Source organism: Vollenhovia emeryi, unplaced genomic scaffold (genome assembly GCF_000949405.1).
Source record: "Vollenhovia emeryi isolate VEMERY1.0 unplaced genomic scaffold, V.emery_V1.0 DF939146.1, whole genome shotgun sequence".
Taxonomy (NCBI): domain Eukaryota; kingdom Metazoa; phylum Arthropoda; class Insecta; order Hymenoptera; family Formicidae; genus Vollenhovia; species Vollenhovia emeryi.
In genome coordinates this window covers 1,170,085-1,198,030 of record NW_011967220.1, presented here as the reverse complement: position 1 = coordinate 1,198,030, position 27,946 = coordinate 1,170,085, and the positions used below count along the sequence as shown (strand labels likewise).

The 27,946-nt window shown below is 36.5% G+C and overlaps 2 protein-coding genes across 4 annotated transcripts in view; one reads left to right on the top strand and one right to left on the bottom strand.

The window, feature by feature from the left end:
* Nucleotides 1–5,376, top strand: part of LOC105566195 (X-linked retinitis pigmentosa GTPase regulator) — an 11,531-nt gene extending 6,155 nt beyond the window's left edge. The window contains exons 2-12 of one of the 3 annotated variants that reach the window (XM_012020009.1): nucleotides 12–137; nucleotides 1,334–1,426; nucleotides 1,643–1,705; nucleotides 2,307–2,630; nucleotides 2,989–3,141; nucleotides 3,322–3,486; nucleotides 3,564–3,685; nucleotides 3,761–3,844; nucleotides 3,927–4,722; nucleotides 4,855–4,946; nucleotides 5,060–5,376. In XM_012020009.1, the coding sequence (XP_011875399.1) occupies nucleotides 12–137; nucleotides 1,334–1,426; nucleotides 1,643–1,705; nucleotides 2,307–2,630; nucleotides 2,989–3,141; nucleotides 3,322–3,486; nucleotides 3,564–3,685; nucleotides 3,761–3,844; nucleotides 3,927–4,722; nucleotides 4,855–4,946; nucleotides 5,060–5,083 (2,042 nt within the window). In that variant the 3' untranslated portion in view covers nucleotides 5,084–5,376. Of the gene's footprint in view, nucleotides 1–11; nucleotides 138–1,333; nucleotides 1,427–1,642; nucleotides 1,706–1,835; nucleotides 2,118–2,306; nucleotides 2,631–2,988; nucleotides 3,142–3,321; nucleotides 3,487–3,563; nucleotides 3,686–3,760; nucleotides 3,845–3,926; nucleotides 4,723–4,854; nucleotides 4,947–5,059 lie in introns of those variants that run through there. The other 2 variants (XM_012020010.1, XM_012020011.1) reach the window with 2 other exon arrangements.
* A 92-nt stretch (nucleotides 5,377–5,468) lies between these two features.
* Nucleotides 5,469–27,946, bottom strand: part of LOC105566196 (scavenger receptor class B member 1) — a 43,514-nt gene continuing 21,036 nt past the window's right edge. Inside the window, exons 3-10 of the mRNA XM_012020012.1 lie at nucleotides 11,320–11,411; nucleotides 9,741–9,901; nucleotides 9,341–9,479; nucleotides 9,014–9,217; nucleotides 8,731–8,875; nucleotides 8,335–8,586; nucleotides 8,129–8,247; nucleotides 5,469–7,845 (exon numbers count right to left, since the gene is read on the bottom strand). Of these exons, the coding sequence (XP_011875402.1) occupies nucleotides 7,411–7,845; nucleotides 8,129–8,247; nucleotides 8,335–8,586; nucleotides 8,731–8,875; nucleotides 9,014–9,217; nucleotides 9,341–9,479; nucleotides 9,741–9,901; nucleotides 11,320–11,411 (1,547 nt within the window). The 3' untranslated portion in view covers nucleotides 5,469–7,410. The remainder of the gene's footprint in view (nucleotides 7,846–8,128; nucleotides 8,248–8,334; nucleotides 8,587–8,730; nucleotides 8,876–9,013; nucleotides 9,218–9,340; nucleotides 9,480–9,740; nucleotides 9,902–11,319; nucleotides 11,412–27,946) is intronic.

Genomic DNA, 27,946 nt, shown 5'->3' with positions numbered 1-27,946 from the left:
GTACATTGTAGAGACTGGGGCGGTGTTCACGATCGGCCGTAGCAGATTCGCGGACAACATTGCGTCGCATTTCTTTATTCGGAAAGATCCGGTTGTCATCATCGAATGTGGAGATGAACACTCTGCCGTTGTTTGCCGTGAGTATATTACGCCTGTTCCTTTACGGAAAAATTTACAATCGATCGGCCTGAAAAATAGTCAACGGTCCGATTGTACGTCTAATCCGGTATAACTCGGTCTAATCCAGCACGAGGTTTAAACTGAAATGCCATATTGTCTCTTAAATAATTCAAATTCAATTTGAAATGGATCTAAGTTGTGTTCTCGGAAAGAAATGACTCTCTAAAGAAGAAACTGAAGACAATAGGGCTGGTTATACCTTCCATTGAATATCGTTAATCAATGTTGCGAAGTGTAGCGTTGACAGTAAACCATGCATTCGTAATAAACTATGTTGGCAGACAAAATAGTCACTTACTAATAAAGGCAACGATGAGTTATCATGTTTTCTTATTTCTTTCTGAATTCAGAAGCAAGGTTTATCTTGTTCTAGGTCGTATATTTGCATTTTACAACCCGGCTCTCTCGTCGAGCGCATTTAAAATCCCAAATTGTAATAATTTAAAATCTGAAATTTTAACAAATATAATATTATGAAATTCGTGGCCTTTATAATGCGAGACTGATTCTGCGTGATTTACAGCTTCTGTAGCACGCTATGTAAGGAGTATATACAGTTCAGCTATGCTTACATAGGAATATCCACTGTCCAGTAAATCGATATTGAACACGCAGTAGTCGGTGTAGCCGACATTGTTGGTGTTATTAGCCCAGCGCGTTATTGCCTCACGTATAAAAAGAAATGTCACGTCAGAAAAAAATTAATGAGGGACTATAAATAATATTAAGAGTGATGCAATATTGTTTAAAACCTTGCAATTATTCGCTGGCTGTTAATATTTCATTTATCTCATTTGCGATGCAAATTTTATTCCGTTCGTTTCCTTTATTGCTACTCAAGCGACAGAACATATTTATGCATTTCTTCATATAATTTCCCTAATTATTATTTTTTTAGATCTTGGAATTTATTTGTATGGTCAATTACAGCGCTGTCCGTTTAGTACCGCAATTAAAATTATATAACTATATGTGTTTACTACTCGCGAATTTATGTCTCTAGATACTCTTAGATCCAAGATTCCTAGAATACTCTCTATGTTACGTAAATGGAGATAGTATCTTAATGTCAGGGATAGTTTCTGCGAGATTGCAATCTGGCTAAATTTACTTTTTAATGCTGCTTGGACCTTGGTCTTTTTTTCTATTTCAGAAACTGGCAGGCTCTTTGTTTTCGGTAGCAACGATTGGGGTCAGCTGGGCCTGGGTCACAAAAACCATATCAGCAAACCATCGTGTGTAAAAAGTGTGTAGCTACCTCATTGCGAGAGCAAAATATTAACACTAAATGGCATCACGCTAATATATTGTTAAATGCGGTCTCTAAGAATATTGATTTCTTCCGACATTTCGTTCGCGCCGAAAATTTATAGTCGTTAAATGTCGAGGTTAATTTCTTGCAAAAATCTCCCATTTAATTAAGTGCTACTTATAATTTTAATGAGAAACCAATGTGTTTTAGTTCTGAAACCGGAAAAAGTCACACACGTGGCATGCGGGAGAGCGCATACTTTAATATGTACAGGTGAGAATCGAGTAATTGTATAGGAATGTGTCGTAATGTACGGAGAATTCCGAGTGCGCTTTCTCTGAATGACAAGTACACAAATCTAAATCTATGCTAATTTTCTCAATATGAACATTACGAGGACTTAAGTCGCGAGAAATGAAAAGCTTATAATAATTGGTTCTATGTCCACCGAAGCAATAGATCGTGAAAATACAATGTCCTGAACTCCCCTTATAGATATGTACGTATAGCTGTCATTAGGAGATACGAGGTTTTAAACGAGCATGCCGTTTCTATATGTGGCTTTGCGTGTCACGAACTTCGGTGAATATTTGCCGAGTCATTCAACTTCAAACTTGTTCTCGTTTGAAGGGATCAACGGGATAAGAACTCTCTTAAATGGCACGCCACTTCGCTAGCTTTCTAAGTAGGAATTCGAGATGTTAATTTATCAATCGATTAAAGTTGCTTCGGGCAAATAGCTCGGAAAAATATTTCCGCGGCTAATTTTATCTCAATTAACCCCTTTGTGAACGAATGTTAGATCATTTTCTGCGATTTGCGGACGGCTTTTTAGTTAATGAACAAAATTGAACAGTTATATTGGGTATTTTAGGAGCACAGAAAGTGTTCGCGTGCGGCAGCAATCAGGAAGGTCAACTGGGTCGGGAAAATTCCGCGATAGGTGACAGCTCGAGTTCTCCAATCTTGATCTACGATTGCGGGCTCGCTGGTCCCCGGATCGTCCAAGTTGCAGCGGGATCGCACCATTCGATGGTTCTGACGAGTGACGGAGGAGTTGTCGCCTGGGGAAGCAATCTGGAGGGACAGTTGGGATTACCAGGGATCTCGGGTTTGGTTACCAAGCCTACGAAGGTCCCGATTCCTGAACCGGTGAAGGAGATCAGCACGGGATATTATCATTCAGTTTTCTTGACTGGTAATGCGACGCTCGATGATAATACTCACATTTCTGCAATGATATAATAGATTATATAACAAATTGAAGTATGTGTACGCACAAATAAAGAGAAAACATACTTTACTTCTCCTAAAAGACGAAGTGTCTTTTCTCGTATTCACGCTTAGAAGAGTAAAGAGAATAAAGCAAGATGTTGATCGGAGAAAATAAAATTGAGTTCCAAGAAACTGTCCAAGTATTCTGAGACGTCACAGCACACTTTCAACAAGATAAAATCGCTTCCGTTACAGCACGCTTATAGCGGTTCGCACGAACACGAGAGGTTGTAAAATAAATTAGCGGGTATGTAATTCGGCGACATGGATCTTGTTTCCAGAAAGCGGGCTGGTTTATGTCTGCGGCGAGTCGGAAAGTGGTAAACTCGGAATCAACGTCAACTTTTCTACGCAGGTCGCACCTAAGCAGATGCAACTGCCCGCGCCAGCACTTCATGTCGCATGTGGTGGCCATCACACCCTCATACTAGCAGGTCGAGATCGATAGAGCTTGAAATCGATATACTTCCGATACTCTGCCGCGCGTACTTGCGGAGCTCTTAGCGGCTAAAAATTCTGATTCCATATTTATTTTATTCTAAAATGTTACGATAACTTAACCAGGTGTTTATACAAATTGATAGAAATTTATGAAAATTGGTGTAAATTTTTAGAAAATGGCAGTGTTTACTGCTCCGGCAGTAACGCTAGTGGGCAACTTGGCATGGGCATAAATGTTAACGAGATACACACGCCGAAACTTCTTCCACGCGGGGCTCTTCAAGATGAAAAGATCGTCAAGATCTCTTGCGGTGAAAGTCACAGTGCTATACTTACTGGTAATTAAAGTGCTGCTGTGATTATCGCATTTTTCAAGAAGCCTCTCGTCGCTAATTGCGCTATTTATTAACAACAGAGTCCGGCAAACTCTTCACCTGTGGCGACGGCCGACACGGGAAGCTGGGTTTGGAAGAAAACGAAAATAACGTTCACGAAGTGACATTTGCTGCCAAATATCAGGAGCTTTTCGTTTCGAATGTAACTTCACTTGTCGATTTATAACTTACAGGCATCACACTTTTGTCGTGTTCTAATTGTTTGCTTATTTTGTAGGTTGCTTGCGGGGGGTGTCATACGATATTAGTTGGCCGAAGACACGAGATAGATTATCAATCACAACGGCAACCGGACTCCATGGTAAATGCGACTACGTTATGCACAGATTTACGCGCGACAAATAAATTAATAAGTATTTATGAGTTTTTTAAATCGATTTTAGGAGCAAAGAAAAAGTTCTCTACCTCCTTTAAAGCTTCCTATAAATATGCAGAATGAACATCGAGTGGACAATACGGGGAAATCGACTGATGAAAAAGATGACTCGCATCATCCTGATAAAAATAATGAAACGTCTGATAATAATGACGCTCAAGCGAATTCTGCGGACGATTCGTCAAAAGAAAATGTTAATAATGAGGAAATTTCATCTTCGGCGAACGATGAAAAAATTGCAAGTCCATCTCCGAAAAATACTCCAGAAAACTCGCAAGTAAAAGATCTCGATGATGAGGGCCATGATAATGAACATATTGAAAGCAGTGAAAGTAAAGATATTAATGAAAACGATGAGAATCAAGAAAATAATAAAAATACGGAAATGGCTGCTACAGTAACACAAGATGTTGAGGAATCGTGTACAAAAATAGAAATCTCGAGGATAGAGGAAGAAGACAAAGAGGAACCGATGACGAATCCTACACCACCGCCGAAGCCGCCGAGACTAAAGTCTGGAAGTGCGGAAAGTCCGAGCAACGAAAAAGAATCTTTAAAGGAGAACGAAGAGGATGAAAAAGAAAAAGATGACAAAGAAATGGAGACGAACAACGAACAAGCATTAAGTGCAAGGGCAGCTAGAAAATCGGTATCGGCAATTTCGAAAGAAACTATAGAAGCGATCGAGAATTCGATAGAAAAGGTCGATGAAGATGGAGAACGCGTGGAAGAACCAGAGAAAGCGGAAATAGACAGTACGCAGGATGATGCTGATGTCGTGCAGTCTCCGCCTCCGCGAACAGGTAAAACATCTGTAATTTTTTTTCAGAAATTCAACAAAAATTCACTCTGCGAAATAGAATTTATATTCTTGGAAAGCAGCAGAGCGTTTAAATTTACAAATAAAAATTGCGCAATTGATTATTGTCTTCTAGCCAAGATGGCGAAGTTGTTTAAAGGTAAACGACAGCAAGAGGTGCAGAATGGAACTAAGAAGTCAAGCAGCACAGCGAATCCGAAAGCTAAGGTATAGATGAAATTACATAAAACATATTTTATACATAGAGGATATATTAATTAGTATAATTTCTTTTAATTTTATATTGAGATTATTACCGAATAATTATTTTTGCTTTCCAGTCAAAAACATGCACAATTCTGTGATCGGGAAAACTTCGAAGAGACATTACAATTCATTATATTTTTATAAGTATACTAATGATATGCTCGTCGCTGGGACCAAAAAACCTTGTGAAACCGGAAATCTCCAATAATAGATATCAAAACACAAATAAATCTTTGCTAATCGACGCATTTACATGCATAGAGAATTAGCATAGATATTCTGCATCCTGGATACTGCGTCGATTTTTATTATACGGCGACGAAGAACTTGAGTAAAAACGCCAGTTACATTAACAACGTTTTTAGGCATTGTAAATATAAGTCACGCATAAAATTTGGTTCCATATAATCAGAAAGACGCATAAATGCAATAATATAATATACAAAGTAGATGACAGCTGAATGTGAAAAATGTACAGTGATATCTGGATAAACATATTTTATTAAAGTCCAATTACAAAATTCCGTTCGGGTAATAACGAACTTACTTTACAACGTTTTCATCTTCGGAATAGATTACAAGTACTAAAATGTGATACGTAGTCGCATCACATCCTCGATGTATCATTCATATTTGATTAATCGTCAAACCATGTTTAACTTATAACGCACCGACACGTCAATTAACACATTAACCATAGTTATATAAATTTGCATTTTCAATATTCTTGTATAACTAGAGCTGCGCTCTTCCGATCGTATAACCGAAATTAGCTTTACGCAGATACATGTAGCGCTAAAGTTGTCGGTGCAACTGACCTTACTTCTAATCGACGTTGTTTCATCACACGTTGGCGGCGATGGTACACTTAACATACGATTACTATTATTGCACTAGATTTTATGGCCGAGTACGAGTGAGACACGTTGAGAGGAAGCATCGTCTTACGCGCAATCCTGCCGCGATCGCTACGAGTGAAAGTCTCATCTATTCACATAATTGCCAATGAAGCTTCTCCCCTCGTTGCTCTCTATTCAAGTGCATATTGCATATTATATATACATAAATAAGGACGGAATCACAGACACAATAACATATTTAACATGATCTTAGGATCTCTCGCGATACTGAAAATTATCAGGTAATTCTTGATTATAGTGCATCCATAAGCGCCCATCAAATCCCAAAAGTTTTGTCTTTTCTTCCATAATTAATAACGGATAATGCTACTGTATTACACTTCATTATTGCTATAAAATATTATAATGGTTGTATGTTACTTTCACACACTGTGAAAGATCATGAATATATATGTATATTCTTTGGCGAATTTAAATGTCATCAAACAACGAAACTTTCCACGGGTCTCAACTGAATAAATCCGTGTATCAAATGCAGAAGACTTTTTAGATACGAAATACAAGCCAATTGTGGCTGCACGTATTTCGTAATTGGTCAATTAGTCCTCTCGATCATCAATAGCAAAACTTTGGTGTACACAGTCAAACGCAACGCATTTCATATTACACCATGCAATATCAATTAATGACGCCTAGCTTTTAATTTTTAATCTGATTTTTAAAGAAAATAAATCAGTCAGTCATCTCATATTAGATGAAAATTTTGCCGCATGTCCATACGTGAATTCTTGTAATCCCGAAATATTATAAAAATTTTAGATCTAATTTGAATGATATATGTAGCTTCAAACATTTTAAATACATAATACCAAAGTTTCCTAAATCTTAATTACAGTTTAGAAATACAATACGTAGTTTCTGCTTCTATTTGGTGAGATGTAAAACCGAGTACAAATAAATTATTTAAATGAAAGGCTCCTAAGTAAGTTGCATAAAGACAAGTACGAGTTCTTAAGATATACTTTATTAATGATTAAAGTCTTGATAAAAAGTTTTTAATCTAATAAGAACCGAGAACGCTATTTTTTTTGCTTTCCAAGCAAAATGTAGGTAGCCCATTAATTGTAAAAAGTTTTTATAATCTTCTTCACGCAAGTCTTTGATCTTTCGCGCAAGTTTTATATCGCGCTAGATATGTTATAAATTACATCTTAATTAAAATCCAAGTTAATTAATGTAAATTACTTAGGTTCTAAATTGGCTCTTGAGTGCCTTGAGTCATACATATTTTAAGTCCAAAATCCTCAGATGTTGATACCTGAGATCCTTGAATCCTGTGTTATCTTTTGCAATCATAAATTGTTTTTACAATTATGAGATCCCGACCCTCCAGAGTGTGACAAACAACAAACTGGTTTGTGCCTGACCAAATGTTTTCTTAGTATCGTGATTTTATTTACTTGACGAGAAATCGTGGCCAGACGTCATTAATTATTGCTCACTTTATTAGTATTAGCGCGTCAGCGCTACTAATACACTAGAATTCATGCACAGAACAATGTCCATCAAATTTCTATAATGTCCTGCTTCTCGTCGACATCGATGTTGTTTAGCAAGATGTAGGATTCCCGACCGGCCATCAGCCGATGCTGACCATTTATCAGGAAGGACGAACCTCTCCTGATGGTTCTCTTGCCGAGCTCGTACGCCTCGTGCGCCAGCACTGGGCTATTGTACGCCATCACGAACACCGTAATGATAATCATCAATCCGACTAGAATCATGCCATACGTCATGCAGGGCACAGCGATGTCGGCGAACGTGGTCGCCAGGTAAACCCACCGCCTAATGGACGGCGTGAGTTCCTCTATACCTTCCTCGACCCACATAATCGGGAAAACTATATCGGGAAAATTCGCGACCGCCGCGATGTTGGGCTGTCGTTCTACTTTCAGATTCAATTGGACACGTACCTTCCCTTCGAGAGGTACCCCTAGTTTCTGAGAAAGTACAATTTTTTTAAATCTTAGATAATTATCTTGGATCTTAGACGTGATATCTTTTAATATCTATTCATCAGTCCATTTAATAATTTCCTCATTCTTACTCATTCTTTATTTTAATCTTTTACTCATCAATTATTAATACTTTAAGTTTTAACAGAACAATGTTGATTATATTAACAATTGTTTTTTAATATATAATATGTTTTAAAAGAACCTATCTCAAAAAAGTTCAGCATAATTAGAACTACTTGGAGGATGTTTCCTTTATTTTACTTACCGATTGGATCTTGAAATATGTTCCGTGTAGCTTTTCGACCGGTTTAAGTCCCTCAATATCATCTAGTAACTTAGGATCCGCCTGGTAAAAATGTGGGAACGAGAGATACACTGGTGCGCCTAAAATAAAAATGCATCGATTTTAACAGAGTTATTCGAAGAGTGCCTCAGAATTCTATTAATCCTGGAAAAACATGGAGCACTTACTGTATTGGCATGGGCTAATATTCTGCAAGCCTTGCGGAGGGCAACTTCCATCCGGGCAGAAGCATTCGTCTTCTGTAGAACCTGTTTCGTTCAATCGACCGAAAAGTTTATTTGGCGGTGTGTATAAATTCGCCTTGATACCAGCCTTCTCAATTGGGCCGCGATATTGCAACGGCAATGTCCTACAGATATCCTTGTCCCAGAGGTAAACGATGTCCTCACCGGTCTTGTCCCGGGGCGGAAAAAAGGATCCTGCAAAGCATATTCTGAATTCACTCGTGACAAAACGTCCTAACGCAACTGTGTTTTATTGCCACAAAAGTATAGAACAATTTAATTTAACATTTTTAACACGCCGTTCTACCTTACGCTTGTATAGAAACGAAAACGGTTTACCTTCCGAAGCTGTAATGGAATTGCACGGTGCGTTCGGCCAATATGGTAAATGATCGAGCCCGTTCAGTCGATTTATCAAACCAAACTCTTTCATGTTCGTGTGCCCGGTAAATATCGTAGATATCTCGCTTAATGTACCGTTTCTCTGCAATCGGGATTTTGATTATAAATTGTTAGACGTAGAGTATCGTTTTGGTACACACGAAATATTTCATAACGCAGTTACTTTGCCTAAAGCAGCTATGGGAGGCAAAGAAGTGAATAATTCTTGTGTAGCACTTACTCCGAGAAGAAGGCCTATTCTACTCATTGGTCGTCTTGTTTTCGGAAGAAATCGATGAGCAAGACTAACTAATGGGTCGTCATACCCGAAGACTAATTCCTGCACAGTTACGGGAACGAAGGGTTTCATGTGCATTCCGCTCAGAAACATTGACAATCCCATTGTGATGAGACGAGGGAGACTCTTGCTTTGCGTCGAAAGTGTCTACAAAGAAGAGAATTATTCGTTTACTTGGTATACGTTCAAATCTTAATGAATACTCCAGTCAATACTTTAGTTTTTGATTGATAAGAGCGTATTAATTTTATTTCTACGTTGTCAACTCACCAGCAAAGGTATATTCGGCACTGTTACTTTGATATCTGCATCTTTAGACATTTCCGGCACGAAGTTCAAAATTTTCTTATGTTGATAACTGACAGTTCCGTTATTATGGAACGCAATGTTAACTTTTTCCATATCCTCTCTGCAAAGAGTATTGATTATTGTTGTTTAACAAAGATTCGTCTATGAATATACAAACCGGATTGTGCAGGCAGCTTGCAGACTTATATTAGAATGTAAATGGACGATTTTAGAAAAATTGAACTAAAACACGGATAAAGACTGAACGAAAATTAAAGTAACGATAAAGGTACCCGCTCGAAGAAAAATAGTTATATCCGAATGCGATTTTCAGGACCGTACTTTTCGATCACCTTGGCACTAAATAAATAAAAGGACTTACCGATAGACGAACGGACCAATTTCTTGGAGTTTCGGCTTCTCGTTATATTGCAGAAAACCCTCCGTGTTGGTTACGTTAAATATATAGAGTTTGGTCAATCGAATTACGCCTGGCTTCTGCCAATATTGAAAGGAGAGCGAACCGTTCCATAGTCGCAGTTGCTAAAAAAAGCAGCGGTGAATTGCCGATATTACCGGCATGTACACGGTTTCTTTCACATTAAAACTGCAATTTGCGCACGTGCACGGCTTGCGTTACCTTTGCAGTAATATATCATAATACTTTTGTGCAAAAGAGTCGTCAATCAATTCGGAGAGAAATGTGGGGAGTTTTTATAATCTTGGAAAATTGGATTATTAACGATCGATGTTATTTATCGCATTAAGATCGTTTCGTGGAGCACCTGGCGTTCTTACGTGAATAAATTCTTGCACTTCGAATCTCTATCTCATACACTGGCGATTCATATAATTTCCGGAGAAATTAAAAATAGAAGAATGAAGCAACTTAATAAGAGCTCAACTGTTTTCTTAATCGGTGATGTGGGAAATCACTTTCAAGATACTTTTTGTTAAGGTTTTTTATTCTGATTTTTTTTCATTCAGAAGGAAATATGCGGAAAGAGAAAGTTTAAGGACGGAAATAAATTTCCATTTATGTTGCAAAACTTGCAGTAATTAAGCAACAAAACATGAATTAATCTAATCGCTTTTCCGGAGATTAGAGATTAATCGCCGTAGATAGTTGAAACGTTAGACCTTGTGAAATAATGTTAGAAGAAACCGTGTAGACTACGCATTAATTTCTGCTAACAATTTTTAATTATGCCATTTGTCTCCAATAATTTATTAATTGTGATAATTTATAACAATAATAAGTTGGTTTTAATATATTCAAACTTATGACTTATTTATATAAATAATCTCTGAATTAAAGTTGCGCAAATAGCACTATATTCAAACACAAAATTCTAATAATATATTTCATTCATTATCGTTGCACTGACAATTATTCTCACTTGTAGACATAAAATAAACGTACACGACATAATACATGCGTGCGTAATATCGCCTCAGACAATGAAAGACATTCGCGAAGATATTTACTGCGAATGCAAATGCACTTCGCACAAACGCATGCCGTAAAATATTCGTTGCGCGAGATTTACTTTGTCTAAATACGCTTGCTTTATCTAAATGTAATCTCATATTATTAGTTTCGAAAGTAAACCAGAAAGTAAAATAGAATACGTCGAAACAACATCTTTACGATTAAATTGATATACAAACGCCAGTAAAAGTGTATTTCAAAAATTCAATATTAAGTTAAGTTTTGTATCTCTTCCTTTTTTCTTCTCTTTTGTTTCTTTCTCTTTTTTTGAGATAATGAATATAATCGTTGCAATTTATAAAATATTGCGACAACATAAATACGAGATCATTACATACTTATAGAAGGTATAATTTTTTAATTTTCTTTATATTGATAAATAAAGAAAAATGCAATTCTTTTACACGTCGCGATGATTGTATTTATCGGATAGTTTTACGAACGTACGTACTCAAAGTTTCATACTTACTTTCAAGATGAGGTAATCGACCCACGGTATGCTACTGAGCACTATGCCGATCACAAGTGCAAGAAGACCTAGACAGATCGCTGCTATCCTGCCTGCAAAAAAAAAGTGATAGTAGCGTTAACGGTGCAGGTGTCAAAACGCACCGATGTTAAATATACGCACGTTCAATGCATGTTTGCGCAAACGATTTTTTTTATGGATGTCGACACTATAGGTGCCCAGTATTTCTCATAGAACAAGCATTGACCTACATTGAAAATTAGTGCCGAGTATCAAGTATTGCCGACATTGTGTCCGAGTAAAACCTATACGTATGTTTTGTAATTACTGGTTTAATGCTTTTCACAAAAACGTATGTTGCTTTAAATTTAAATTTCAAAGAATTATCAAAATAAAAGCGAGTTCTTTAACATACTATTACTTGTTCTTTTATACTGTAAAGGCGACTAATTTTTTAACAAAAGTTGACACTATTAAAAAATTTGCTTATTTAAAATAATTTTATAAGATAAGCAAAAATTATTTTACTAGTTTCTAACATTTCGATTATGTGCCCATGCATGAGAAAACTATATTAACAGAAACACGGCGAAATGGAAACGTTTAGTTTGTACACGGAGAGAATTTTCTTTTAAAATTTATCCTGAAAATTATATAATCGTGAGACGACGTAGCATTTCAAAGAATTTTAGAAGAATTTTGGAAATTTTACCATACATTTTACCAGTAAGATGTATACTAATTGTAAGTATAATTACTAGTGAAATATACGATAAAGTTTCAAAAAACTCTCATAAAAGTCTTCAAAATGCCATGTTGTCCCACGATCACATGATTTTCCGGATAAATTTTAAGAGAAAATTCTCTCCGTGTAGAGTAGCGTAAATAATTTGAAGAATATATTGTGAAACACATTTTTTTTAGTATCATGTAAAAATACTTTTGATTAATTATCTGTGACCATTGCATAAAGTAAATAGATTTATGTACCTATATGCAAGTAATTGGATGTACATATATGTATATAAATCTATATATTAATCAAAGAATTAATGATAGCTTGGTCACATAATTAATTATAAATTACATTTGCATATTGCATTATACATACGTACGTACGTACGCACGCACGCATGTACGTACGCACGTGTGCGCGCACACGCGCAATAATTCCTTGATTTATACGATACGTTTTAAATACGGTCTTAGTTTTACGCGCTCTCATTTTGCGCGGAAAAATACCAGTCTATAATATTTATTGAAATTCTATATCATATCTGTAAGACAACAGTTCACATTACATCAGTCTGACCTCTTTTGGTTGAATTGTGGAAAGGACGCAAGTGTGACGATAAATTTACCTTTTTGCCTTTATTATTATTGTTTTTATGTGAACAAATATTTTTACAACACGCACGCGCTTTCCTCTTATGTAGTTTTCTTTTTATACTGGCAGACTTCATTTACGCAACTTTTAACTGCGTAAAAAATAACCCACGTGGAACGAATACTTCGCGTAAGTTGAGGGACGAGTGTATCTGTATATGAGTGTATATATAAGAATATATAATTAGGAGAACATTGCTATTCTTATGCTACAATACTTCTTAGGACGTCGCTTAATAAATAAATAATTATTAACACGACTTATATTGATCTCGCGAAGTGCGTATTATTAATAAACGACGTCAGCTTTACTTCTTGCGAAGCATTACTTCTACTTAATATGCTTAATATTATTTAAAAAATCACGTTAGTAGTTCAGTCTTTTTTGTTTAAAGTCAACGTTTAAACACGTGTTTCATTTGCTGCAACGATAAGTCTTATTGTTGCTAACTTTAGATTGAATGTGTTCACAGCTATCTCGCACATATAAATTTAAATCAGTATGCAAAACTAGTTAACTGACATTGGCCGATTGACATTTGCATATTTTATGCATTAGCAAACACACTATTAATATCGATGCGATATAAAATTTTCGAATTGATATATTTGTCAGATCAAATGTATCGTCTATCTATATACGATAACTCGAGCGGTTCATTATATAATTCTTACGAGATTCAGCATCATTGGGAATTTTTCATTGCGTATAAGTCGGTCAGCATGCTTTCACTCCCGAATTAAATGTAGGACGCTAATGATGCAATTTTGAAATTGCCATCTAAAGCATCGACGCAACTCATCATGCCGTGCATTAAGGTGCGATATTACAGAAAATGTCCCGATATTAAACGCAAATATCATTTACGGCAGAAAAAAAATGATGGAAATACTTATACATTGTTCTTTCCCAATCAACCTGCGCCGGTAAATACCTTTTGTATTTACATATCTTTGTCTCTCCTTCTTTCTCCTTCTTCTCCTCTCTTCTTTTTCGTTTTTCTCTTGCTGCAAATGAAAATGAAACCAACGAAAAAGAACGGACCTTCAACGATCTTGCCTCTTACTTTTGATTTTATTAATGAATACGCGCCTGCAAGAAGTTTGTTGGTCAAGAAATTTACCCTGTGGCATTCAACGATTCTCAACGACCTTGAGTTACTCAATATCCGAACAGAAGTGTTATTTACAAGTATCGATTGCGAATGATTTATCTTCTGAAGGACTACTTTATTAACGGAAATATTTTATGAAATTAAAAGGCTAGAATCTAGATCAAGGCCATTTATAATAAGCACTTCTTTCAATCTTCAGTCAGCAGTTTATACTTCCAAAACATTTTATGACGTTAAGCTCGTCTTTATTCCTCCTTTTGAACATCAGTTTGTCGCCTTCGGTTAGTCGGGACTTTATTATTTGGCGCAAATATTTCCTTTGCAATGGCTCACTCGCACATAATTCTCAAAATCCATGTATTCACGCGCAATGGATGCATGTAACATAATTTAATTGATTCAACGCTCCCCATCAATTTGCAAATCTAGTTTCTCTTAATTTATGTTCGCATTGAAAGTCCAATTAAATACATAGCAACCTAAGTATCTCTCCACTTCCATCCCTGTTATTTCCTGCAGCGGAAAACATTCGCTGCTCAAATGTACACGCACAGCATAATATCCGCATTCTCTCGCACGATTTCACACCAATTAGTTCGATACGGTATTGATGAATATTGCTCGACGACGATCATAATTTCTCCACGATTACAGTTTCTATTTCACATAACTATTGCAACCGTTTCTCTTTGCGCGCAACAGTTTAACGAACGGCACGGGGCCCGTAACTCAATACAAATTAAGATTTATTTACGCTATGCAATCTTAGTTAAGAAAGCAAAAGGCTCTTTAGCGCGCAATAACAATAAATATTTAATTTGTATCATAAAAATAATTGTATTAAGCGTGGATTTTCGTGGACTAATCAACTTTATCTCAAGATACGCAAGTTGCTACCTCAGCAATTTTGTAAGAGTAAACGGCTATTGAGCCGTTACTCTTTTTATCAAATTATCAATTTAACCGTAGAACATATCGATTATATAGAAGCCGATTGTACGTGCGCGTGTATTGTGAGATAGCGTCTTAGGATCGCGTAGTGTAAATAAATCTTAGCGCGGAGGCAATGAGCACCGCGATTGGAAGGGTCAACATCGCAAACGCAACGTTTGTTCGGCAATTTATAGTTCGCATACCAAGGAGAGAGTGCAAAATAACTCGCGCTGCTCACACAAAGCTACGGTACGTGGTATTTGTTAACCATGAGTGGTATAAATTACCTCGGAATGTTGCGCAACACCTGCGATCTCTCCTTTCTCAGACGCCGGCTACTGACCAGACGTGTACGGGCCCGAAGTTCGATTTCTTAATCTGACCTCGAGAAGATGCCGTGCTTCAAAAGCGCAGATCGATCCCGCTTCGATCGCGAGCCCGCGTTTCTTCGATGTTCTTTATCGAAACGACCGGTAATTCGGGTGACGCCCTACTTATTGACCAATCACGCAATCGCATCTGCTTATCGGTATAGTTTTAATAACATTCTTGTACCTTGTACACAAATTTTCTTAATACAAAAACTGAGCAATTTTTCCACGATGCTAGAGAGTAGTTACTACACTGAGAAAAAATTTTTTTAACCTAAGTAAATAGATTTACTTAAATTAATTTTTTTACCGAATCAAATATTTATTCTATTTAAATAAAAATATCAAATTTCTGTGAAAATTGCATCTTAGTAAACATCTTGTAGAATTAAAATACATTTTTTAAATTTAAAATTATCTACTCTTTGATTTTTAATAAATATTTAAATTAAAGTAATGCATGTTTTTATTTCTTTATTATTTCTTAAATTTATGTTAATAAGCTATTAGGAGCCACCTGATAAATAATTTTCTCGAGTAAAGTAATATTTCTTTGGATTAAGATGTTTTTTTTGTCAGTGTAGAAATTATTGCACTTTATTTCATTTTATTGCAAGATAAAAAATAGATTATCAATTGTCAACTGCGATTGCGGTGAAGACACTGTTACGTGAGATTAATTTGCAATTTCTCAAGAACGTAAAATCATGCGGTGTGAACGTAGTTGACCACCTTTAATCACGGTAGTACGATAAAAGCCATTGAATATCACTTATCGCGCTCTAACTACCGGTAATTGTATAAGTGATGCTTAACGGCTCATTGTTTCCCTCTTTACTGAGTAAGGAGCCGTTCAGTTATACACTTGTTACATAACTCGCGGTTAGCTAGCATCGTAATCCCCGTGGACTCTCGGCTTTACTGCAAGCTATTACTTTGCATGGCAGTTCCGCGCGCCGGAAATAATAACTTGTTGCTGTAGCGTCTACACTACGAATGTCTAGAAGAATAATAAAGATAAACTTTCGGGACTCTATGAAGAATTGAGAACCCGGCGATTTGAGTATCGGAAAATAAATCTTGGTCACGTTTAAAGATCATCAGGTTTATCGAAATACGTGCGTCTCAGAGCCCACTGAAACCGGAGGAAGTTGAGAGTCCGAAGCATCTATCTGCGTTTCTTAAAGTTTTACTTTTATTCATCTCTTCGTTTTCTCAGCAAAGGAAGTCGGCATCTTCTCCTTCAATGATCCGAAGCATCCGGTGCAGGGAACGATGAAAAGATACGTCTTCGTTCAATTTCATTCCACACTTTCGTTTTGTCAACGACATACCGTAGCAGTACAGAGTAAATCAACATTGTTTCCGGCCTTTAGCGAGTTAAAAAATCTTCGAGAAGTGGATGCAGAACGTGAGTCATTTGCGCGAATCATCCGTGCTCACCGTTGGCGCCGACCATTCATCTCGCGATCTAACCATCGTAATGAAAATTACATGATCGCCCCCTTCGGTACGGAAACTGAAGCTAACCCGTCGTTAAAACTCGGGATCGAGCAACTCTCCTGTATCGCGTTCTGCAAATTACCTGCTAAGATGAGGAATAAAAGCACGCGCAGGAAAAAATGGTTTGTTAAAACCTCCCGCCGACTAACTACAATTTTTTAACCGTTACTCAATTGTTTTATCTTCCAACTGTTATTTCATATCGACCCGTTACAGAGGAAAGTTCCCTATTACGAGATGAGGCCTCCAATATGAGACAGCGGGTTTTCAACATCCAAATTCAATCAGCGATGAATTCTCCATTAAACAGATCTCACTCCAAGAGCAATAAGTTCATGGTGGAGCCAACAGACGGCGTCTATTAATTTAGTAGAAGCCTCGCTGTTTGATATTAGGAGCCTGTCCCACAATAGGGAACTCTTCTCTAATGAAATTCAAAGTTCGTGTAAAACAGACCTCCTTCTCGCGTGACATTTACGAGACGAGAAAAGCGAGAGAGATATCCGAAACGCGCCTGGAAGGTACACGGATATAGCGTGTGTCTAACGATGCACCAGACATCGGTGTATTTTAATCAGCTACAGATCGACGTCCGCGTTCTTCTGCGTTACAAACAAGCAGCCCGCGCGTTACGTCGCGGATGCGGTAACGTCGCCATCGCGACTTCGGTTCCGCCGCAGCATCCGCGCGGTGCGACGCGTGCGTAAGTGCGTGCGCGCAGTTTCTCTGAATATCGCCGGCGTCTAAGCAGCCTGCGCACGTCGTCCCCCGTAAGAGCGCAGGAAAAATTCACCTCCCGACGAAATGCAATCGCGATGTCGCAACGACTCGCGCGCGACGAGTGCGGCGAGCGGCCGTACAGATGCAGCTGCATGCTTGCGCGAGAAACTGTGCGTCGCCGCTAGAAAGTCCGCAGTTTGTGGAAAAAGCGGATATAGCCGCGCCGGCCGACGCGGGAAAACCCACTACAATACGCGAGATGCCTTCGATAGGCCTCTCCTTAACCCACTGCACGTGATTCCATTCGTTGAAATTTTCTATTGACTGTCCATGCGTGGCACCGGGGTATAATATTATGAAAATGCCCGTGCGCCATTTCAGATCTCACTTGAAACTTTTTCCACATATCACTTGAAAATTCAGACGGGCAAGGATTACCGAATAAGGATTTCTTGACGGCACACGGATTGCATCTATCTACTATTAGTTGCTATTAGAGCATAACGTGTGATTCTCGTAAAAACATAAAACCAGTAGCCGCAACGTAGCCTACATACCGATCTATCATTTATGCGCTATGACTTTCTTCATGTAGCATTGTGTGCGGTACACATTTTCGAAACGAAAGATGAATAATGTTAATTGGCTCGAAAACAAAATTCGAATTAGGCGATCGTCGCGTAGTTTTTCTATAGGGGGGATACTTTCGGGCAACGGCGTGTGGTGCAATTTACATACGTCACTTTCCAGTTGCGTGTTGCTAAATGCCAGGAATACCAAACCAAACCGAAACGGAACATTATGTTACATATCTAACTTGACCCGATAAATCGTTGCCGATATTAAAACTCACTCGGAATAAAATAATTGTAATAAGCGACTAACAAATATAAATAACATTGTAATAAGCGGCAATAATCACGTTGAAACAAACCCATTAAGTTACATAAGTAGAAATTAAACCCCGCTCTGAAGATAAACTTTTTTGTTAATATTTCATCAAAATAAATATTAGAAATATTACATGAGTTTATTTACACGTCTTAGGTAAACGAGAGATGATATAGTATATATATAAGAAATCAACAAATCGGTTGCAAGAAATGTTTATCAGAGTCGATAGCTCTAAAAATAATACTTAATTCGCGTAACTGACTACTAGCAATTTTCTTCTTCGCAACATTCGCTTTACTACTTCGTTTGCTTATTGAAGTTCATCTCTTCGCTGCAGATTCACGCGCCCAATAAGACCACTCAATGCGCCTTCCGGCATAATTTTGCGCAATCTCACTAATACTACAATAAAGAAATAGAAATGGAGTCATTGCAGCCGTGCATTTCACATGTACACTTGACATCGAACTCTCCCCGTAATTCTTAAGTGCGCTCGGAAACGATTCCTTTTGCTTACCTATCATGCATGACGCGAATGTCATGTCATTTGTACCGCAACATTTTGCGGAAGAAGGAGAGAGAGAGAGAGAAATTAATCAGCACTATGAGAGATAAATTGTTTTCCGACGCACACTTTATGATTTACATGTTACATCGACGGCGAGATGATTTGACTTGGTTTTTTTTTCTCTTAACTGCGATACCTTGAAATTTTTTATTGACAAAAGAAATGTTCATGTTATTATATTTTTCATAAAAACTATAGATAATATTTTAATGCTAATTGAGAACTAACTGTGACTAATGTTATTCATGGCTAAATAATGAATCTTTATAAAAACTAGAAAGATGAAAAAAGAAATTTTGCATAATTACCTTTCACGAAATTTTTTATTCACTGAATAATATCACTGGAATATATTAATAGCTCTTTAATAAGCAGTATATTGCTTTTGTCCATGTCTTTTTTACAAGCTTGCAATCTAAAAAAATTTATGTGAGTATTTATTATAAATATCTCTTGAAATGTCGTACAACGAGAATCCTCGCAGTCGATACGCAAAAAATACTCGCTGCAAATTATATATACATATATATCGACCCATGGCACATATAAATGGAAATTATGACATGTCTGTATAAACAAGAGTTGCGTATAAAACATTTATCTGTGCCTAATTAATTAAGCGGCTATTGCATTTGTTTAATCTAGAAAACTCTCACGAGCCATACGTGTTTATATGCGACAAGAGTTTATTAATTACAGTGCTATCGAGTGAAAATATTGTTTTCGACCGAATCCTCATTATAATCGAATGACTTTAGATTCTTTGTTAATGAGTTTGGCCAGCTCAAGGAACAAACAAAAATTAATTGATGTTATTCTCAGTGCACAGAAGATAGACCAGAATATGTGGATATGCACCCCCCCTCCCCGATCACATAATCCGCGAATTTATCCGCTGTGATTTATGGAGCCATGATACCAGACACACATTTAGACACATAAGTAAATGAATGCTTCGATTGTGAAAGGCGGGTCCGCCTGATTTTATAATAAACACGCCACTTTATATGATAGTGTTAATATAATCCGGCGTGTAAAAAAAAACTCGATTTTGCCCTATCGTGCACGCCGTATACTGCATAACGTAAGTAATTTTATTATTTTATTAATAAGGAAAATAATTTGGAAGATCAGAGTGCAAATTGACAGTTACATATTCACGTGATCCAACTTGTCAACATCGTGTAAAGTATGACATTACGTCAACTAAAACTATTAAACGCATGGATCATATATGAAGATGTAATTAACACATAATTAAAAAGTCTAAAGTGCAAATCATCTGACGTCAAAAAGTCATAAGGTATAAGTTATTCAATATTACGAAACTTTGATATCGCGTGTATAATCTGTGATAGAGAACATACTACGCGGGGACCCTGGTTTCAGAAAAACAACGCGTGTTGCAACAAAAAATGAAGCGTATAACTGCGGAGATATTAAAGCAAGTTTTTAGATTAGTGTCGCGGTTTTAACTGCTCGAGCTTTACAATCCTCTTAGAAGCAATATTTTGACATCTGGTAAGACAGATTTGTCCCAGTATGAAGAAACGAAAAGGGGAAAACAAGCATTGTTTCGCTTAAAATAGAACGACAAAAGCGGAATCTCGTATTCTGCGGAAAACGCAATTGTAAAACCTTTCACATTTTTCTCTAATAATACCTCAACCTGAATTATCCCGACCTTCGCTTTGATCCCGTCCGAGAATATCATGGAATGGTCATATGACCTTTTTTTTTTTAAATCTCCCTAATCATTAGAATGTCTAGTGTACCGAACTAATACTCGTTGCAACGTCCGGTCCAGCTGTACGTGTCATGTACCGACTATAGTCATGCAAGTCGTTTTTTTCTTAGGTCTGTATAGAGCATATACAATTTTTTTCAAATTTATTTACAAGTAGATAAGACGTGTTAGTAAAAATTGTATTTGTTCTCAGTTAGAAGGAAATAGAACAAAACACATTACGTGCTACAACGTTTTTATTTCGACTACTTTTATGATATTCTTTTTTAGTTAAACAATTATACACATTATAGACGATGATTGCCGGAAGGGAATCCTTCCAGCGATATCATTTTCTACGTACGTCGTTGTCTCGAGAACACATTTAAACGTCGTCGATAACAAAAGAAAAAACGCTAACAAGCATCATGAGGCAGTAATCAGAACTTTAATTACTTGATTACTTGCGTCTATCACAAACTATCGACTTCGCTCTCTTCTCAGAAACGTCTCCTGGTTTTTATCCGTTGTTATTCGCAGGTGATTTTATGTTAACGAACTTTTTACCGATATGAGGAAGCAACCGAGGCAGTTCTAGGATTGAGTATGCGACTCGTTTTTATCGTATGCAGGCCAAGGAAACTAATCCCATTTTAATTGATTTGTTATGAATTATAATCTTCTTCTCATTAACATTTGTCGCATGACATCTCGATTCACTATAGTTGTAATATTATAGTCATGTACGCCTCGGGATATTTTTCTCTTTTTTTTTTATAAATATTGGAATATAGTCACCGAATTAATTTTAGATGCAGGTCATACTCATTAATAAAAATGACAAGCCACATCCGGATCCACGAAGACCGAAAAAATGTTTTAATTTCTTCAGCAATTCTGGAAAAATATTAAGACAATAATACATAAAGAGAATTATAAATGTTAACGTGTTGACAATATTGTGTTTATTTGATGTTTACGTAAAATGTATAAGACTTCTCTGAGTTTCGCACAGAGTGAGAGAAAGGAGAGCTCTGTAGAATAGTAAATCTAAATAACCGAGCTTATCAACAGCTACTTGCTTTGTGTTTAATTTTTAGAATAATTCATCGAAATGTACCGCAAAGAGTTAGATTAAATATATAATTGTTAAAATATTATTTACACTCGTAAAAACTTTGAGGACATGTGATACCGAAGAGATCCAACAGCGGCTTATTACGCAAGAAATAACTGGAACTTTTGTAAGACAAAAGTCAATAGAAGACATTTTGAGTACACATGAATTATAATTTCATTAATCTAAATAGGAAACTTTCTACTTGAGTACACATGAATTATAATTTCATTAATCTAAATAGGAAACTTTCTAAATGTCAAGCATTTTTATATTTGTTTATTGCATTTCTTTTATCTTTGCGGTAAAATATTAAAAGAACTGTTTTTTTGCGAATAACTATCATGTGCATGTTTGAAACATCAATAAAAAGATTGAGACAGGGCGCGCTCCGGGCAATTTTTTAGCGACGTTTCACACAGTGCGCGCTGTACTAAAGACGAGAAATTACTTCCTTCTTACAAAATAATTATTTGGCACTTAAACTCTCTATAATAATAAATTTCTTACATCGTAATTACGTTACAGCATTCCTTGTAAAACATTGTTCAACCTACAGATTTTAATTTCAAGTTTCGAGACCTCGAGTTATTTCGGAATCTCGGAGCTCGGTAGTTTTGTGAACTTATATTTTTATTATAATTTAGCCAGATTTGAAGGTCTTGAAATTCTAAATTACACCAATATGGGAATATCGATTACGGGGAATTTCCGTTGCACGCTGGCCTCGTCCTTACGATGTCGCTGTTATTAATGACACCGTACCAAAGGTATGACGTAACATTTTAAGTAGCTCTTCCACTTATTATCTCATGGCCCTGATTGCCTAACCATTACGTCGTACATAACACGTCACGAGGATGCGAGGACATTCATGGTGTCGATTCGGAAAGTATGCGTTTACGTGTCGAGAGAGTGGGCCAGTATCTACTGGTAATGGACCACAACAGGGTCGGTGTCACTATACTTATACAATCCTTGGACTTTTTAGACCTAATCATCAATCATTATATACACGTATCATGGATAATATTGTTTTAGAACGTCTCTGAATTTCTCTCCAGTCCTCCTTTATGTAAGATATGCCTTACATGAGTGCTCAATCATATTATTAGTATAGAATCGAGCAATTTCCTTACAATATAAAAGTCAAAAGAGATACGAGATTACAAGGTACATGAGTTTTACGAACGAATATTACGTCAATCATGTTTGTGCTATATTATTCTATACAATGCAAGTTTTTTCGCACAGATATTGACGTTCTCTGTCCCTCGCAATCAGCTCCTACATTCCGACAATCTGAAAGTCCTGCTAATTGTTGTTTTTAAGTTTGGTGTTGTGAAAGAAAGACAAACATATTGGCCTACCACTCTATCGGGTCCCATGAAGACTAAGTTAAAGTAGTTTATGTAAATCGGTATTTTTTTTGCTGTCTGGCAATGAGATGCTTTGACTTCTATTTGTACCTTTTTCGATTCGACGGAGCCTGAAACCGGCCCTGGCCGTGAGTGAAAGTGATCTTAAAATCGCCGAAGTGACCAGCCCCTTCGCGTTGTGTCCGGCAATGACTGTTTGCACCGGTTATACTTGATAAATAATATCTGGCCCCATCGTTTTGCAATAATCGCGTACGAATTGCACGATAATACAGTCGGACAACTGCAATTTCGTAACCCTGACTGCATTCCGAGGGAAAAAATTGTCTGAATCATATTGAATGAGCCACACGTATTGCAAATCTTTCGGCAGCGAAAATACACGAGTGCCGTGCTGAAAATATACACGCGCTCCTTTCGACGCGCAAACGCACATTCTCATAAATTCATTCTAGTAGAAACCACGAGTGGATGGTTTAAAACTGTTAAGGTCAAAGTAATCTACAATCTACGTGCTAAAAAGTAAAGTATGAAGATGCTAAGTATGATTTCCTAGTTAACATAGTGTGTAAAACCGTTGATTTGACTGCCACGGACTCGACAAGGTATCAGATGGTTCTGCAGAATTTTTAATACAAGAACGACAGCTTGTGTAATCGCGCAATTGCGCAAAACGTTTGGCCCTGTTTACAGTTTCCGGCTGGTTTCTTATACCACAGCGCGTGGATTTCTCAATCCTAAACAATTTTTCACAAGATATAAGTCATTCAACGTCACGGTCAACCGTCACCATCCAGTACCATAAACGCTTGCTCCAACGCGTAAAAACCTTGCCGATCAAATCGTCTTCGCCTTATTTTTAACTAGAATTGACATCAATTTCTTACGTTTAACAGTGAAATTGTATTCGTTTCTATAATATTTGTGATTTCTAATTAATAATCGACTTAATAATATTTTAAGCAATATACATATTTCATAAATATTTTATATATTTTAAGATATATTGATCCTCTCGAGAGTTACTGCATGACCATTCACTATTTAGTATCAATAGACGACAGTGACTTGCTATTTTCTAACATATTGCATCGACAGAGTGTCTCACTATGGCAATGATTCGAGAAATTTTCGACATACTCTTCCTTTTAGGTCATTCAACCTTGAAAGGGAAAACCAACTAGGGTAAACTCGGGTAGCCGTACGGAAAAGATGGCCACAAGCTGTAATTTCTTTTTATAGTTTTTTCCGAAAGGTAATCAATATTTACGGCAGTTTATGTGCATATACTATTCGAAACAACAATGCTGTGAATATTATATTACATTTGTACTCTCGACTGTCTGCAAAGTTTTTTTCATGTGTCCACTAACAGCTGCTGTAACGTAAAATAAATTGCAGTTAAGCTGCCGCAATCATTGCTACACACATAATAAAGGTTTGCAAATTGTAAATTTGACCTATAACTTGCATTTTTATTGTCATTATTTATTTACAATACTACGGGCATCTTTTCCTCAATTCGGGCAAGATAACTTTTTTCATAAGTCGGCCACACAGTCTGTTCAGTCACAGAATGTTAGCTGTAATTCCCTGTAAGTTTTATCATTGTATTAATGAAATCGTCATTGAATTGTCGTTAGTTTACGCGTAAGTACCGATGTCTACTTCCATCATGGGAAGAGTTTGCCTTCGACGGGTATAGAGGAAACTCCTCTATTGTGAGATAGGCTTCTAATATGAGATAGCAGGTTTTCAACATCAAAATTTAATCACAAATCTTCGTTTGCAACGATTACACGACCTAACAATGAATTTTCCACTACACAGACTTCACTCCAAGGGCAACGAATTAACGATGAAGCCAATAGATGATGCCTATTAATTTAGCAACAACCCTGTTATCTCATATTAGGAGCTTATTCCATAATAGGGGACTTTACTCTCCGCCTGTAGCCAAATTCTTTGTCTAAAACGCGTAAACACCTGGTTATTGATCGCCGCTACTGTCTGGGGCTCTTTTCTTTATTACTTATAATATATTAGGTGTATCTTTTACACATATAATATGTATGGCCAACTGCCCCGTAATACTATATGGCTATCTTTTCCCTGCAAGTCAGGTAAGATGGCCAATGCATACGTTGTAATACTTTGATAATATAAAATTTATGTTAAGTGTTCTTTCGTTAGTTTTGACAGTATTTAATGAAGCAGCACACCAAGCATAATTAAAGAATAACGGAAATAACTGTATGTTTTTTGCATTACAAAAAACTATGGTCATCATACACGTTTACCCTATAAACAGGTATCGCTGAGCTCATCTCGATCGTCGAGGTGTTGTCGTCACAACTTCGTCAAACTCGTCAAGCAGAAAGATGGAATGTTATTTGCTCGCACGGAAATTCCCCTCGCGTCCTTATGCGAAATAACTATAAAGACCCAAGATTATTTCCTAATCATTCATTACAGCTCTTGTGAATTAGCATGAAATTGAGCATAAATATAAAAAAAATTTCCAGTTGCGTCAGCAATTGTAATTTAATTACATTTTCACCTTTTATTGTAGTTCAATTTACGATTTAATTTATTTGGCCTCTAAAGATCGAAATCTTGCATATGTAATCTTGCATATACTTTATTATCTAGTGAATGAGGCGGTATTAAAAAATGTTTTAATTAAGATCGAAAGAAGTGATAATGGAATATATATTTTAACATTTTTAATTTTTTTTGTTTTTTTATTTAATCAATTATGAATCATTTAATGAAAAATTATTTTAAATTAAAATAAAAGTGTCAAATTTTTTATTTTACTTGAAAAGTGCCTCTAAAAACCCATTTCTTAACATCACATTTGAAAATTAATTAATTTGAACAATCCGAAACTAATTTACATTTAAAAACAAAGTATATATATAAGGTATAAGAATCGAAGAGTGGAACTTGGCTAAGACACCAGACAAGTAAAAATTATTTGATCTTGACCGTGTGTGGATAGACACCTCCCCTTTTCTGCGGCCTTCGGTCTTTCGTCATTAAGTTAATTCCGAACCTTTTCGAGAGGGTACAATGCCCTGACGAAATTGTCGACCTTGAATCGCCATATAATCGACGACAGAGATTGCATTTCATATGGAAAGCCTATCAATATGAGAAAGCATAATCATGTGAAAGGAATTAGAAAGCTGAAATAAGTTTAAACCTAATTTTTGTTTAGCAACAAAATTTTCTAATTATTAGACCGCGTTCCGCTGAGAAAAAGAGGAACGTACAGGAACAAGTAGGAAATTGGCACGTGTCTGAAGACGCTCTCTTGGTATTTTCGGGTCAACATTGATTAGCAGGTTACGTTACATTAATGAACAAAATTAATCTAACACTGAAGTTCCGTGGCAATGATAGATGATCACGAGATGTTCCGTTAAATGTAGTTAAACGACTCGGTCACCTCATTTCGTTAGAAACGTTCAGTGCTGATCGTACGATATTGTAGTAATACAGAAAGGAGATACTGGTGAAGCATGCTCCTGTACAAGTGGTTCACTTGTAGAAAACAGTGTAGAAAGCATCCGATATATCTTCCGAGGAACCTGCTGTTCGCTTTCTTAATCTTAATAAGAATTTTTTAAACGTTAAGTTTCAATAGTCTTATTTAGTACAAAACAATACGGTGCACAGCACGATTACGTGTGTCAGTAAAGGTTGAAACTGTTAAACTTTTTAAGTTTTAACAAAAGAAAATATTTCAAGTACTCTCATAAGAGTATCTTCATACGCAAGATAGGAAAAAATACAAAATGATTACAAAGCAAATATATTTGTTTGGAATGAAGCTCTATCTCAAATCCCATAATAACGCATATAATAGCATATAAAAAATTAATCAGTTATTATGCGCAATTAAAAGTTTAGACCCTTCATTTGATTTCTATCTGAATGAATCTCTGAATGCTCGCTGACATATAATTCTACAATTAGCATATAATAGATTATTGTTCACACATTCCTTATTGTTTTCGTTTTATATAATCTTACATATGCAATGGTTTCGTTTAATTCAATCTGCGACCTTCTCGCAGTTATACTAACTTTCGTTACGAAGATTGATGTAATTTAGCTGATGTAAGTGTGTTAATAACTTCCGGCATACAGGAAAATAGCGCGATTTTCTATAATAATGGAGCCATGACCCATCGTAATCCAAGTTTGAACTTGATATTCAAGTCACTCTTTCACTTTCTCGCGCCAAGTATAAATATACTGAGATATCTGAACGGTTATCTCGCTAATGCACAAACGTTTTTCTGAGGTAATCAGAAAATAGTCTTAATGTTTTTTTTTCTCTAAAGGAATGAACTCGTCGCCGATATTTCTTATCAACGAGATACTATTCGTACACTGCAAAACATGTCCACTCTAAATTCCGCGAAATTATAACGGAAAAAAGTGACTTTTTTTTCCACTTTAAGTAAACGTGAAATTAAAGCGGAATTGCGTATACTTTCAGCTTTTTCCCTCTATTTTAACTTAAGTAACATACATCCTTAAGTTACTCGGCGGTTTTCATCTCGATTACACAGTTTAATATTAAGCTTAATTTTTTTGTCAATAATTGTTGCGGAGCAATATGGGAGTGGATCGACGCGGTAACTATCGCGGTAAATGTACCGCATGTGACTGCGATGAATTCGAGTTACCTCTCGCGGATGACACATACATGTGTTTCTTTTGCGAGCATCATTCGCCTTTACAATTACAAATTTCCCTTCTATTTATACAGGACATTATCATTAGGACAATGTCCTGAATAAATAGAAGGGAAATTTGTAATTGTAAAGGCGAATGATGCTCGCAAAAGAAACACATGTATGTGTCATCCGCGGGAGGTAACTCGAATTCATCGCAGTCA